The 14,653-nt window shown below is 38.7% G+C and overlaps 1 protein-coding gene across 8 annotated transcripts in view; it reads right to left on the reverse strand.

The window, feature by feature from the left end:
- Window positions 1-14,653, reverse strand: part of IWS1 (interacts with SUPT6H, CTD assembly factor 1) — a 65,578-nt gene that overhangs the window by 23,009 nt on the left and 27,916 nt on the right. For 3 of the 8 annotated variants that reach the window (XR_003793880.1, XM_029224858.1, XM_029224857.1), the window contains exons 6-12: window positions 12,608-12,705; window positions 11,326-11,476; window positions 9,529-9,611; window positions 7,941-8,070; window positions 6,715-6,832; window positions 3,661-3,772; window positions 3,031-3,087 (exon numbers count right to left, since the gene is read on the reverse strand). Coding sequence is in view for 3 of the 8 variants with exons in the window: in XM_029224858.1 (XP_029080691.1) it covers window positions 3,031-3,087; window positions 3,661-3,772; window positions 6,715-6,832; window positions 7,941-8,070; window positions 9,529-9,611; window positions 11,326-11,476; window positions 12,608-12,705 (749 nt within the window). In the remaining 5 variants the exon portion in view is untranslated. Of the gene's footprint in view, window positions 1-18; window positions 2,532-3,030; window positions 3,088-3,646; window positions 3,773-6,714; window positions 6,833-7,940; window positions 8,071-9,528; window positions 9,612-11,325; window positions 11,477-12,607; window positions 12,706-14,653 lie in introns of those variants that run through there. The other 5 variants (XR_003793881.1, XM_029224859.1, XR_003793882.1 and 2 more) reach the window with 5 other exon arrangements.

Consider the following 14,653-nt stretch of genomic DNA (forward strand, 5'->3'; position numbering starts at 1 on the left):
ACGGGAAGAAGAGCATGCTGCTTATGTAGCCGACCACACCCGGGTCCATCCCATTCGGCTGCATATCTGTGTCAAACCTCCTCTGCCCTCCCGAAGTCACCCGCTCCAGCATCCTGCTGCCTGTCTTAGATGGCCTCATCATCACTCACACTGCTGTACCAATGGCTCAACTTCCCCCTCAAAGCCAATTTCCCCTGCATTTTCAGGACTCCTTTTCACCTCTCCTCAGCTTCAGATATAATCGCATCTCTCCTTTCTAAGGCTGGTTCCTCCATCAGGACTCTGAATCTCAATTTCTCTGGTCTAATAGAGTCACTCGTGTTCACGTGTGAGGTGAAAAGCCAGGGAGTCAAAATGACCCCCCAGACTGAGTATGCCCATAAAGTAGTTTACATGGTTTTGCATATGCAACTCATACAGTAATTTTTTGGTCTGTTTCTTGTTTTTAAAAAAGTTCGAGATAATTATAGATTCACATGCAGTTGCAAGAATTAATGCAGAGAGATCCAGTGTCTCTCCCAAAGGTAACAACATGCAAAAACTATAGTACAGTATTACAACCAGGATACTGATGTTGCTATAATCCATCAATTTTTATTTACATTTCCCCAGTTTTACGTGCACTCATTTATCTGTGTGTGTGTGTATTTAGTTCTATGCAATTTTATCATGTGTGTAAGTTTGTGTGTCCACCACAGGATCCCTCCTATTGCCCTTTAGTAAACATGTCCACCTCCCTACCCCATTTGCCCAGTCCCTAGCCCCTGGTGACCATGAATCTACTAATTTCTGTAATGCTGGCATTTGAAGAATGTCATATAAATGGAATAATACACCATGTAACGTTTAGAAATTGGCTTTATCCACTCAACATAATGCCCTTGAGGATCCAACCAAGTTGTTACATCTATCAATATTTTGTTCCATTTAATTGCTGAGCAGTACTCTATGGTATGAATATACCATGGTCTGTTGAACCACTCACTTGCTGAAGGACATCTGGGTTGTTTCCAGTTGTGGACTATTACGAATAAAGCTGTACTACTAATGGACAGGTTTTTGCACAAACATAAGTTTTCATTTCTCGGGGATAAATGCCTAAGAATCTTGTGCAAGTGCTGGGTTGTATGATGGTTGCATGTCCAACCTTACAAGAAACTGCCGAACTATTTTCCAGGGCAGCTGTGTGCCATTTCACCCCGCAGCAATGGATGAGTGATCTAGTTTCTCTGCATCCTTGCCAGCACTGGATGGCATCACATACAGTAACTTTTATGTACAAATTTGAGAACTACCGTGCTAGACTAACCTAAGACTATCATCCTTCAAAAGTAAAGCCTATTTGATGTCTGGGAATTCGAATCGTTCAACCTTCAGGTAACTAACCACCTCAGTGGTAAACGGAGGGTGGGTATTTGCGGGGGTGGGGGAAGAAGACGAAGAGAAGGCTAAAAAATTCTGAAATTGTTTCTATTCCCTTGTATGGTTTACTCCATTCTTAGTATCAAGCTTCTGTAACTTTCATATACGTGAACTGAAACTTCTATAACTTTCATATACATTAACTGACTAGAAAATCTCCCACAACTCTTATTTTTCCCCTGAAGCCATTGTCAGCACACCTGTCCACGAGCAAACGACACTTGCTCCCTCTAGCTCATTTCTCGTTCTCCTTTTGCGATCTGGGTGCTGCCTGATTGCCAGCCCTCACTGCACAAACCCCCGTGAAGCCTACCCTCTGCCATGGCCCCCTCCAGCGTGGCCTCATTCTCCTCTGGGTTCTCCTCCGACGTGTAGGACCACATCTGCTCACTGGCCTTCACTGGCTACAACCCTTTTCAAAGGGTTCAGTTTATTTCTTACTCTGTACTCTCTTTTTTTTTTTTTTTTTGCGGTACGCGGGCCTCTCACTGCTGTGGCCTCTCCCGTTGCGGAGCACAGGCCCCGGACGCGCAGGCTCAGTGGCCATGGCTCACGGGCCCAGCCGCTCCGTGGCATGTGGGATCTTCCCGGACCGGGGCACAAACCCGCGTCCCCTGCATCGGCAGGCGGACTCTCAACCACTGCGCCACCAGGGAAGCCCACTCTGTACTCTCTTGAGTCAACAATCTTTTCTACGGAGGTAACTATCAAATCTATGTCTCTAGCCCAAATTCCAGTTCTACGCACAGGATAATTATAGGACTATCTCAGTCACCTTACATTTAATATGCTCAAAACAGACATCATCTATGTTTTCACGTCTACTCCTCCTCTCCACTCTAGTGAAGGGTAATACCATCATCTCAGTTGCTTACGTTTAAAATTCTGGGTGGTATCTTCAACTCTAGCCAACTTCTCGCCCACCCAGCCAGACTCCTGGCAGTTGCACACCTGCGAGGGCTCCTCACCCTTCTGCTTCTCCGTTACAGTCTCAGTTTAGCTGTACCACTGCCTTCAGTTCCTCTGCCCAGCAACCCATCCTACATCGTGCTACCAGCAGAAGCATTCCAAATCAATCTGACGACTTCACGTCCATGCTCAAAAACTTTCTAGGAAACCACAAAGAGAAGTGAGAATTCCTCATCTTGACTTAAAGCACTTCAGAATTTGGTCAACAACTGCATTTCCAACCTTATCTTCCACCACCTCAGGCACCATACTACTGCCCGACTACTTGCCATCCCTAAAACAGGCCTTGCGTGCTTACCCCCCCATCTTTGCTTAAGCTCTCCCCTTTGCCTACAATCCCTCTAAAGACTTTCTGAGAGAATGGACTACTTTTAGTTTGATTCTGTATTTTCAGAGTTTACCAGAGAGTCCAGCACATAGCAAGCAGCAACAAAATCTTTACTGAATGAACTATTTCTCAATATTCTTATAACCTCCAGGGTACCCACAGAATGTGAATATTCAATAAATACTACACTAGGAATCATCCCCTGCCAATGTGAACAGAGCATCACTTCATTTGCTATTTTTCTTAAAACAAAGCAGCAAGCAGAACATTCCCAATACAGTCTACATTGAAAAGCAATACAAAAATCTTACTTTTCCTCGCCTGTCAGCACCTTTTCCAAATCTCTTCGGGGTGTCTGACCACCAGTGCTGGGAAAAAAGTAATTGATGAGTTATTAGGAAATGTCAGGACCTTATAACTAAGGAAAAAAGAGCAAAATGAAATATCAAACTTAGACCACCATTAGGTCCTTTACACTGGATCAGGGAAAATAATTCCTAATATTGTATTATAAAAGTACTACTTATTTTAATGATCATTTGCACACCAGGTTTCACTCACCTGTAATGACCCTGCCATCTTGGATGCAACTACATCCAGTTTATTGATACAAATCGAAATTTTTTTTTTCTCTTAAGGATCTGGAAATGGGACTGAGAAAGTTTTTTCTGCAAGAGGCTGAAACAACCTAAGCAACCTCCAGAACGGTGGCAGAGGCCAGATCCAACCAGAAAAGCCTGGGAGGGGAGCGGGTGTGGAGCTTCACTGTACACTACCACATTTAAACTAAAAAGTATCATGAACTACAAGACATATCAAGCAGAGGAAAGACAAAATCCTACCATCTTGTAGGTTTCTTAATGATCTTAATTACCAACCCCCGCCCTGAGTTATCGCAACAATAACGTTTACTCCACTTACTCATACCTGTTCCCTCCTACCTGTTCATTCTTCGCCGTTGAGGCATCTGTTCTAGGTCTCTCTGCTCCCTTTCTTCTCTTGTCATTCCTTTGTAGTTTGAGGTAAGACCAAATATAGGCCGAGACCATTCATCTATAACAGAGAAAAATTAATTATTTAGCCCATAAAGTAGGATTTCTACTATCATTCTTTGAAATAATCATACCCTAGTGTAAAGTCATATTCTAGGCATTAAGAACATTCTTTCCTTAAAGATAACATTATTTCAGGACCATTTGTAGAATAAACACAGCATGATACCAGCATCACAACTAGCTCCAGCTGATTCAGAAAATTCAATATAAAAAGATCACTTAAACCTGTAATCACCACAGAGGCTTAAAGAAAGTAACATCTAACTCACTTTGAAGGTCATCAACTAGCTGTGTTATTTCATAAAGACAGTTTAATTTCTAAATTTAGTCTCTTGAAAACAGAAAATCTTTTGTTTTTTTTTTAAATTGAAGTATGGTTGATTTACAATATTTAGTTTCAGGTGTACAGCATAAGTGATTTTTTTTTTTTTTGCGGTACGCAGGCCTCTCACTGTTGTGGCCTCTCCCGTTGCGGAGCACAGGCTCTGGACGCGCAGGCTCAGCGGCCATGGCTCACGGGCCCAGCCACTCTGCGGCATGTGGGATCTTCCCGGACCGGGGCACGAACCCGTGTCCCCTGCATCGGCAGGCGGACTCTCAACCACTGCGCCACCAGGGAAGCCCGTGATTCTTTTTTTGGCAGATGCTTTTTCCATTATAGGTTATTATCCCCTGTGCTACACAGTGTATCTTTATTGCTTATCTATTTCACGTATAATATTTTGTATCTGCTAATCCCATACTCCTAATTTGTTCCTCCCCGCTTCTCTCTCCCCTTTGATAACCGTAAGTTTGTTTTCTATGTCTGTATGTCTGTTTCTGTTTTGTATACAGATTCATTTGTATTATTTTCTAGATTCCACATATAAGTGATATCATATAGTACTTGTCTTTGTCTGACAAGTACTATATGATATCACTTATGTGTGGAATATATATTTCACTAAGCACAATATTCTCTAGGTCCATCCATGTTGCTGCAAATGGCAATATTTCATTCTTTTTTATGGCTCAGTAGTATTCCATTGTATATATGTACCACATCTTATTAAGCCAACTGTCTGTTGATGGGCATTTGGATTGCTTCCATGTCTTGGCTATCATAAATAATGCTGCTATGAACACTGGGATACATGTATCTTTCTGAATTAGAGTTTTCATTTTTTTTCTGGATATATATCCAGGAGTGGAATTGCTGGATAGTATGAAAGTTCTACTTTTAGTTTTTTAAGGAACTTCCGTATTGTTTTCCATAGTGGCTGCACAAATTTACATTCCCACCAATAGTGTAGGAGGGTTCCCTTTTCTCCACACCCTCTCCAGCATTTATTAGTTGCAGACTTATTGATGATGGCCATTCTGACTGGTGTGAGGTGATACCTCACTGTGGTTTTGATTTTCATTTCTCTAATAATTAGCAATGTTGAGCATCTTTTCATGTGCCTGTTGGCCATCTGAATATCTTCTTTGGAGAAATGTCTATTTAGGTCCTCTGCCCATTTTTTTAATGGTTTTGGGTTTTTTTTTTGATATTGAATTGCATGAGCTGTTTGTATATTTTGGATATTAACCCCTTGTTGGTCACATCATTTACAAATACTGAAAACAGAAAATCTTGAAATTCCTCTACTTTCTTACTCTAACCAAAAACGACTCCCTTATTACTTGTCAAAATGGTCTAAATCTTTAAAAATTACATTTTGATAGTGCAGATGTAGGGTCTGTACTTCATTAAGTCTAAGAAAGCTGCTAAGGTGATCACACAAAAAAGTACTACATGCGCACTGTTTAGCCAGTAAAAGTCCAGAGGTGCCAGCTGATGTCTTTGTTCTTATCACTGCATTGTATCAAAACAAGAAAGGACCTTTACAGACAGAACACAGGTGTTGTCAAACTAAGAAGGAAGCAAGGAGTCTCAGGGGAGTCTATATCTCTTTAAAAACTGACCCGCTGTCCCCAACCCTGGATTCAGAATCACCTGTAGTACATGACAGGTACCAGTGGGAACAGTTTGCTTCTCTCTTGCCTAGGGCAAAAAGAACGTCGAGAACCACTGCATCAAAGCATCAAATGTTTATTGTTTAATAGGCAATAAACTACAGATTATTAATAAGATCGAAGATACAATACTCCTCTAGTTTATAAAAAAAATTAAATTTCTCGAAAGGCTTTTGATAGTCTTAAACATTCAACAGAAAAATAACTACTGTATTCAGATACAAAAGTAGTTACTATTTCAAATCAGTGTTGAAGTTTAAAAATTTCTTTCCAACACAAAGCACAGGAAGAGTTAAGGAGGATGATGAAGACGCATGTGGTGTTCATAAACAATATGGCAACTGAGTAAATGAACTTCAGTTAGATTCCTCTGGATTTCTCTGTTATCATTAAGTAATAACACACAAAGGCTTTGGAGACCATTATAAAAATAACAACAATAGCAGCAGTGGCTAACGTTTCTTGAAGACTTACTGTGTTCTAGGCACCATGCTTTACATACACCTTCTCACTTATTCTTTAAGACAACCCAAACTAAACACATAACTCTCTGTTTCACAGAGGAGGAAACCAAGGCTTAGAGCTTAAATCACTAGCCCAAGGATATGCAGTAAGGTAGGTGGTAAATCTAGGATTTGAACCCAGGTATGACCGACTCCACGGCTGACATTCTAATCCCTCTCTCTCTACATGCTCCTGATCCATGATTAGAAAATGCATCATTTTACTTGTTATCTACTGGATAGCATACTTAAATATACTGAGAAGCATTTTAAGTCTAAGGGAAAAAAGCTTAGTACCTATAAGAAGGTATCAAAAAATTTTCCTACTCATTTCATTGACTCATTTTAAATGAAAATTGGTAAAAATATAGTTAGCTTTTATATATACATGTCTCTGTATATACATAAACACACCAAACAAAAAGTAAAATGTACATACTGATTAATTTCCCTGCCATGTCCTTGTTGGACCTTGATTCCTTGGGGTGTTTATAAAGATACATCACTGCTCGTCCAATCCCACTATGCTTCAGGGTCTCCTGGCTCACACTAGGTAGCTGGGGAACATAAACACAGACACACATATTAATCATTCTGAAGCTGGGAGTCCTGCCAATCTACTCTAGAGGGCCTGCAAGACCTGGTTCATTCACAATAGAACAAATAACAAAAAAGTTATATTTTCAAGGATCTATGGACACTGAACACAAAGATACTTTGTGTTTACATCAGTAGTTGAGAGTTCAGTACTACCACTGAGTTGAAGTAAAACTTAACAGTGTGAGAAAGTGTGAACTAAGCATCCTCAGAGGTTAGCAGCTTAATAAATCAAGGGTCCTCTCAGGCCTCTGAACCAAACAGACCTAACTCTGAACCCAACCACAGCCATCTGCTAGCTATGTGACCTTGGACAAGTCATTTAACTTCTCTGAGTCTTAATTTCCTCATCTGTAAAATGGAGATAATACACCTACCCTGCAGGTTTGTTGTGAGGAATAAATGAACCTATATATTTAAAAAACACCTGGCACGTAGCAGGTTCCTCGGGAATTCCTTCAGAAGTTAAGTAGCTTGCCCAAGGTGTCTCAGCCACATAAAGGTGGCCCAGATCAAGATTCAAATGCATGCTTATCTGATGCTGAAGCTGGTGCTCTTTCTACTTCAAGTGCCTCCCTACAACATGCCCACTACTATACTACTCTTCTCAGATAAACCAGAGCTACTCCAAGATCTTTTTTCCTTCAATACCACAGTCACACGAAGTTTTAAAAGGCCTTTTTTTTTTTCCCTTGCGGTACGCGGGCCTCTCACTGTTGTGGCCTCTCCCGTTGCGGAGCACAGGCTCTGGATGCCCAGGCTCAGCGGCCATGGCTCACGGGCCCAACTGCTCCGCGGCATGTGGGATCTTCCCGGACCGGGGCACGAACCCGTGTCCCCTGCATTGGCAGGCGGACTCTCAACCACTGCGCCACCAGGGAAGCCCAAAGGCCTTCCTTTTATGCTCATTTTATTTGGTATGTTCCTAATAAACGCACCTAATAAAACTCCTGATAGGCTGTGGCAGAGAGAATATATAAATATATGGCAAAATACAGAGGTTATGATAATACAAACCACAGTAGATAACTAATGAAGAGCAAACAAGTCAGATTATCTGCCTCTGACCTCTTGCAGAATCTTCAACAGCTCTTCTCGAATCTTTAGTGCCGGCAAACTCCTATCTGGTAGAGGGGAGAGCCATTCTTTGATGGCAGACATCACACCACTGTCAATAAATGTTTCTTTAAGGTCCTGCCTGTAATAAGAGGAAGAATTAAAAAAAAAAAAAAGTCAAGTCTATGAATGTTGATTCTATTGTAGCTTCCTTTGGATTTTCTTACAGATTTAGTGATGTTTCCAAAAACTGCTTTTAAAAACTGACTCATATACATTATTTACTGAGCACCTATTCATAGACTTCAACAGCCAATATGAAATTTAGTTCCTATTTTCAAGAAACAAACAGACTTGATAGGTAAAGATGATGTGTTAAAGGAAAAAAACCACACCAAATTGCAAAAGGTAATGCTGATATGAATGGTACAGACTGTAAGAATAATGAGCTTTAATTATTACAGCTAAGAAAAAAATATGTTTTATCTATGAGAATAGTGATCCTCAAACTGTTTCAAGTAAGACAGAACCCAGAATTGTGCTACTCTTTGCAGGACACCAGGGAGAATACCATTCTCCTAGCAGAAAAAAATCCCAATGAATACTGATACTATTCAAATTCCATTTTATGTACTAGAATCAATTATGGTAACAGGGAACATGACATTATATATATGAAATCTGGCACAGATAATTTTTTCTGTTGGGATACAGGTAGCAATCTTCTAGTAGAAAGTCCTAGACCATATGGCTGGCTCGTTGGTGTACTAATGCACTTCTTTAGCCATCAAAAGAAGGCTACTGCTGCGTTCAAGGAGAAATCAAAGTTGCTCAGGAATGTGAGCAAGAACCTGCAGAAGGACCAGTGACATAATTCATGATATAACAGGACACATGAGTCTTATTCAATATGTGCTTCAAGTAGTCTCCCAGCATTTTTGCTCTGTTCTCAATCACATTGGGAAAAAAGATGCAATTTTACCAGACTCTAAACAGTCTATAAAGAACAAAATAAGTGGGTTCCAAGTTTTTCTTTCATTAATATCAGTTTGCTATTTGTTCTGTTTGCATCATGCATCAAAGTATAAGAAAAATTTGCGATGAAGTAATAATCTAGGAAATTCTACTCATTATTATTTTTCTGTAGATTGACAGAAGGCAATCATTCTTTAATCTCTCTAGAATACTAGTACATAGCTTGAATATCATTCCATTAAAAGGGAACACTTTTTCGGACTTCCATGGTGGCGCAGTGGTTAAGAATCCGCCTGCCAATGCAGGGGACACGGGTTTGATCCCTGGTCCGGGAAGATCCCACATGCCGTGGAGCAGCTAAGCCCGTGCGCCACAACTACTGAGCCTGGGCTCTAGAGCCCGCGAGCCACAACTACTAAAGCCTGCGCACCTACAGCCCGTGCTCCGCAACAAGAGAAGTCACGGCAATGAGAAGCAAGCGCACCGCAATGAAGAGCAGCCCCTGCTCGCTGCAACTAGAGAAAGCCCGCGTGCAGCAACGAAGACCCAAGGTAGTCAATAAATAAATAAATAAGTAAATAAATAAATAAATGGAAACACTTTTCCAAGAAAACAGAATACTTACTTCTTAAGGTGCATGACCACAGTAGGTAATAATGTTAATTTTTTCAGTGCTGGCTTTTTTTGATTATTCAACTGTCTGTCTTCCTATCCAGGAAGAAAAAGATTGAAAAAAAAAAAGGAAAAATGGGCAATTGTTAATAGTGAATTATAACCACTATAATTCTAAACTTTAAATATAATAAAGTAGCAATTTCTCCAAGACACTACAGTTTTTCCTACAAGAAAGAATAATTACATAAAGAATAGACTTTCTGCAGAGCCAAAACCCACAAAACTATTAGAATAACTAGTTTTAACAACTACAAATCGAGAGGAACAATTTTAATTTAAAATATTGGCATAACTATCAAGTTTTCAGAGTTCATTCAAGGTACAAATTACATATGGAAAAATTTGGTTTATCATCAAGAATAATTTTGCAGCTATGGGGCCTGTAAGAAAGATAAAAGAATATGTTATTAAAGAAGGGTTTTAGTATTTGCTTGGGTATTTTTTTCCTAGTTTTTTTTTTTTTTTTTTTGCCAGGCCACACAGCTTATGGGATCTTAGTTCCCCAACCAGGGATCGAACCCAGGCCCTCAGCAATGAGAGCGCAGAGTCCTAACCACTGGGTGACCAGGGAATTTCCCCTACTTTTTTAATTATAGAAAATTTTAAATTCTACAGACATACAAAACAAAATAATACACTCCTGTCATGTACATTTCAACAATTAAACACACATGGCCAGTCTTATTTAGCTATCTCTCTAGCTACTTTTCCCTTCACCCTTGAATAATTTTGCAACAAATCCTAGACACACGTCATTGGATTATAAATACTTCAGCAAGTGTCTCTAAAAGAGAAGGACTTGTTTTTAAACATAATACTTGGGCAATTTTTACAATTTGAGCAGAATTTTTAAATGCAGTGAGTTAAATGCAATCATTTGATCAGAGACAAAAGAATGACACAGGTTTATAACATAATAAATATGAGTTTATAATTTTTTGTATGTGAAGAAACATCACTTTGTGGTAAACTAGCAGAACCTGAGAACAAAATCACTCCCCCATAAAACCAGCAAACCAATTCAGCTAGAAAGGCCCATTTTACTTAATACTTAGTCTTTTCACTTTTTTCCTAAAACACACTACTTAAAAATTAAAATTATTGGGGCTTTCCTGGTGGCGCAGTGGTTGAGAGTCCGCCTGCCGATGCAGGGGACACGGATTCGTGCTCCGGTCCGGGAAGATCCCACATGCCGTGGAGCGGCTGGGCCCGTGAGCCATGGCTGCTAAGCCTGCGCGTCTGGAGCCTGTGCTCCGCGACGGGAGACGCCACAACGGTGAGAGGCCCTCGTACCGCAAAAAAATAAATAAATAAAATAAAATAAAATAAAATAATTTCCGTGCTTAAAATTTAGAACAGTAAATGCTTATTATAAAAAACAAAAACAAAAACAAAGTATTTTTAATGTAGTTTAAGCAAGGATTAAGTGTAAAAAAAAAAAATGGCGGGAATTCCCTGGTGGTCCAATAGTTAAGATTCTGCACATTCACTGCCAAGGGTCCAGGATCAATCGCTGGTAGGGGAACTAAGATCTCATAAGCTGCATGGCGAAGACAACAAAACAAAACAGGGACTTCCCTGGCGGTCGAGCAGTTAAGACTCCATGCTTCCAATGCAGGGGATGCAAGTTCGATCCCTGGGCCGGGAAATAAGATCCCACATGCCTCGCAAACAAACAAAACAAAAAAGGCCACATAATCAATTATGTAGGAGAAAGAAAGATGAAGCTAGAAGTGACCTATCTCACCTCAGCAGCTTCATTCATCTTGACAATCATGGCGCTCACAACGTCGTCGGCATCACTAATAAAAGTACCACCATCACGGTTACGCCTGCGCTTGCCACTCATGCTCTTTTTCCGCTGCAACATCATCTCAAAGTCCGACAGAAAGTCCATGCTAAGCAGTAACCCAAAATTAAGTGAAATATAAATTCCCTTTTAAATATACATTTTCTTTTATGACAGCTAAGAACCACCAACTTTCTTAATTCTAACTCAGTGAAGTGCTACTTTCTTTTAAAGTGCAAGTACTTTTAAAATTGCTTTTAAAAGAACAAGTGATCATAAATTTTATGCTCAACTTCCCCACAGTTACACATTAAATACTAATAGCCCTACACCTTCATACACTATGTTCATGCTTACATGTGTTAGCCTGAAAAAGAACATTCCAAATTTCAAGTTTTGCCTGCCACTCCATGGTTGTTTTAGTTGCATTGCCTTTTTGTGCGGGCAAAGAGTGGTTTTCAATTATCTGAATATTTTTGTCTTATACAGAATAAGTAGGGAAAAAATCCCGCTGTTTTTTAGTGATAAGAAGTATAACTCTCAAAACATAATGTGACTGAGATAAAGATGGAGATCTATAAATCTGCTAAGAGCCTCAAAAAGACTTTGTAGCTTTCATCTGAATCTTTACACTTAACGAGGAGCTAATATGCTCTCTGCCTCTATCATATAAATAAGATGATATGGTTTATAATTTCCAAAGGTACTGCCAAACTCATTCAGCTTAATTCTTGCATGTCACTAGGAATTAAAGCATCATCTTTATAAACAGTAACAAATTATTCTATGTTTGTCACCTTTCATGACACTCGATTCTTCTGAACATAGATTCCAACCATCTCAACAAAACTATGTGAAATACAATCAAGGAATATTTTGTATCTAAAACATCCCCCCTGGGACCCCCAAATCAGCTTTCTCTCTCTCCCTCAAAAAAAAGTTTTTATTAGGTTATTTTTCAGAAGAACTTACTTGGTGAGATATAAATTAAAAGCCTGGCAACCATATAGCCCCACAAATTAAGACAGCTGAGCACAGGGCAAAAGACAGAAAAATAACAACAGCAAATAATTTTTGGACAGCACTGTATATAGAGAAGTAGATGGGAGAACAAAAATGGAAGATTCTTTCCTACACTTAATCAGGAACCAAAATAAGAAAAACAAAGTTTGTTAGTCTCTACCTTCATTTTTAAAGTTCTCTTTAAATTAAAGTCTTTTAAAAAATAAAACAAACTTACTGTTTTCCTCTCTTTATGTTATCATCAGAATCTGAATCTTCTGCTTCTTTTACCTGTGTTTCACTTTTTTCTTCTTCCAAATCTTCTTGGTTAAAACCCTAAAGGAAGGGTAAGTTAGCCGGAGTTACCGCAACCTCATTACAGACTCTCTTCTATGTAACTGCTCTTAATTTTTTGCATTTTTAAAGTAATACATTCATAAAGAATAAAAATTAAGAAGATATCAAAAGACATATAGCAAAAAAACCTCCCTCCCACCCTAGCCCTTAGTGTTATTAGTTTTCTTGTCTCCTTCTTCATTTTTAAGGCTTTAGATGATTTCACCAAATAACTACAACCATAATTTAAACATTTCCCTGATGAAATTTAGGTATGTGTATTTGAAATTTTGAGAAACATCTGCAAACTGTTTTCTATAGAGGTTACACCAAATTAACTCTCCTTCCAGGAAAGCACAAATTCACCTGTTTCCTCACCTTCCCACTACTACGGCAGGTTATCAAGCATTAATATTTGCAATCTCTGGACTAAAAAAAACAAAAGCCATCTCTGTAGCTTTCTTTGCATCCTCTTATTATGAGTAAAGCTGGGCATTTCTCATGTTTCAAAGCCATCTGTTGCTATTTCTCCGTGAACTCTCAATATCCTATGGCCAGTTTTCCATTGGATCTTTGTCTTATTGGTATGGAAAATCTCTTTAAAAATTAGGGAAATTAGACCTTGCTACATGACGGGAACTGCACAATCCTGACATCTGTACAGTTTGATTTTGTTTATGGTAATGTTTTCTGGGTGTAATTTAAATGGTCAGTCTTTTCTTTATAGCTTCCAACTTTCATGTTATACTTAGAAAGGCCTCCCCAATGGTTCCCCTAGTATGCTGTTTTCTACACTGAACTGAACCCATAATCAAGTTGATGTCCACTCTCCACACTAGAGAAACATATCTTATGCTTGTAAAATGTTGCTTAACTGAGTATAAGCCCCATGAGGGCAATGTCCAAACAATCTCTGGCATACAAGCTCTTGAATATTTGTTGAATGAATTCTTTTCTATTTTCTTTAGGTTTATTTACTATTTTTCTACCATCTTGAATTAGACTCTAAATTCATCTACTTTCATCCTCTCTTGCTTTAGTAATGAAAGTACTGACTTTTTTTTTAACACAAGAACTATTTAACAAGTAAGTTTTAAATTTGGGGGTGGCAAGGGTGCTTTTATGTGCTAATTTTGTTACTAATTTTTAATTTCATTGCATTCAGAAAATGTTGTCTATAGTTTGTACATTTTGCAAAAGCTTGATTTAAATTTTATATGGAAATACAAAGAACCAAGAAAAGCCAAGACAATCTTAGAGAATAACAACCTTAAAGGACATAAATAACCAAATATCAAGGGTTATGCATTAATGGTGCAAGGATAGACCAATGGAACAGAAAAGATACTTCAGAAACAGATTAGAAAATATATACATACTCGATTTATGACAAAGATGGCAGAATAGTGGAAAAGGATAGTCTCGTTCAACTAGATACTACAAATGGGGGGCGGAAATCTTGACTATCTCATATATACTGCACACAAAAGTCCATTCCAGGTGGACAATATAACTAAATGAAAAAGATAAAATAATCAAGCTGCGAAAGAATAACTCAGGAGAATATTTTTATAACCTTGGGGATAGGCAAAAATTTCTTACAATTCAAAAATCTTTCAACATAAACGAAAAGACTGGTAAAGTTGATTTACACTAAAATTAAGAACTTTTGCTCATCAAAGACTCCATTTAAAAAGTGAAAATGCAAGCCACTGAACAGAAGATATTTTTATCTTTTATAATCTCCAAAGGGCTTATATCTGGATTATATAAAAAGAGACACTTCTCTTTTCTATCTTTCCTGGTTTTTTGGTCTTGATTATTCCATTGTTTACATTCCACTTAGATTACAGATCTGTTCATTCTCTTCGCAGTTCTGTCAATTTTTGTTTTGCTTATACATATTTAAAGCCAAATTACTAGGTACACGGCTAGGTACAATTTTAAA

This window comes from Monodon monoceros, unplaced genomic scaffold (assembly GCF_005190385.1).
Source record: "Monodon monoceros isolate NGI ecotype Baffin Bay Population unplaced genomic scaffold, NGI_Narwhal_1 Super_Scaffold_16, whole genome shotgun sequence".
In the NCBI taxonomy this organism is placed as follows: Eukaryota; Metazoa; Chordata; class Mammalia; order Artiodactyla; family Monodontidae; genus Monodon; species Monodon monoceros.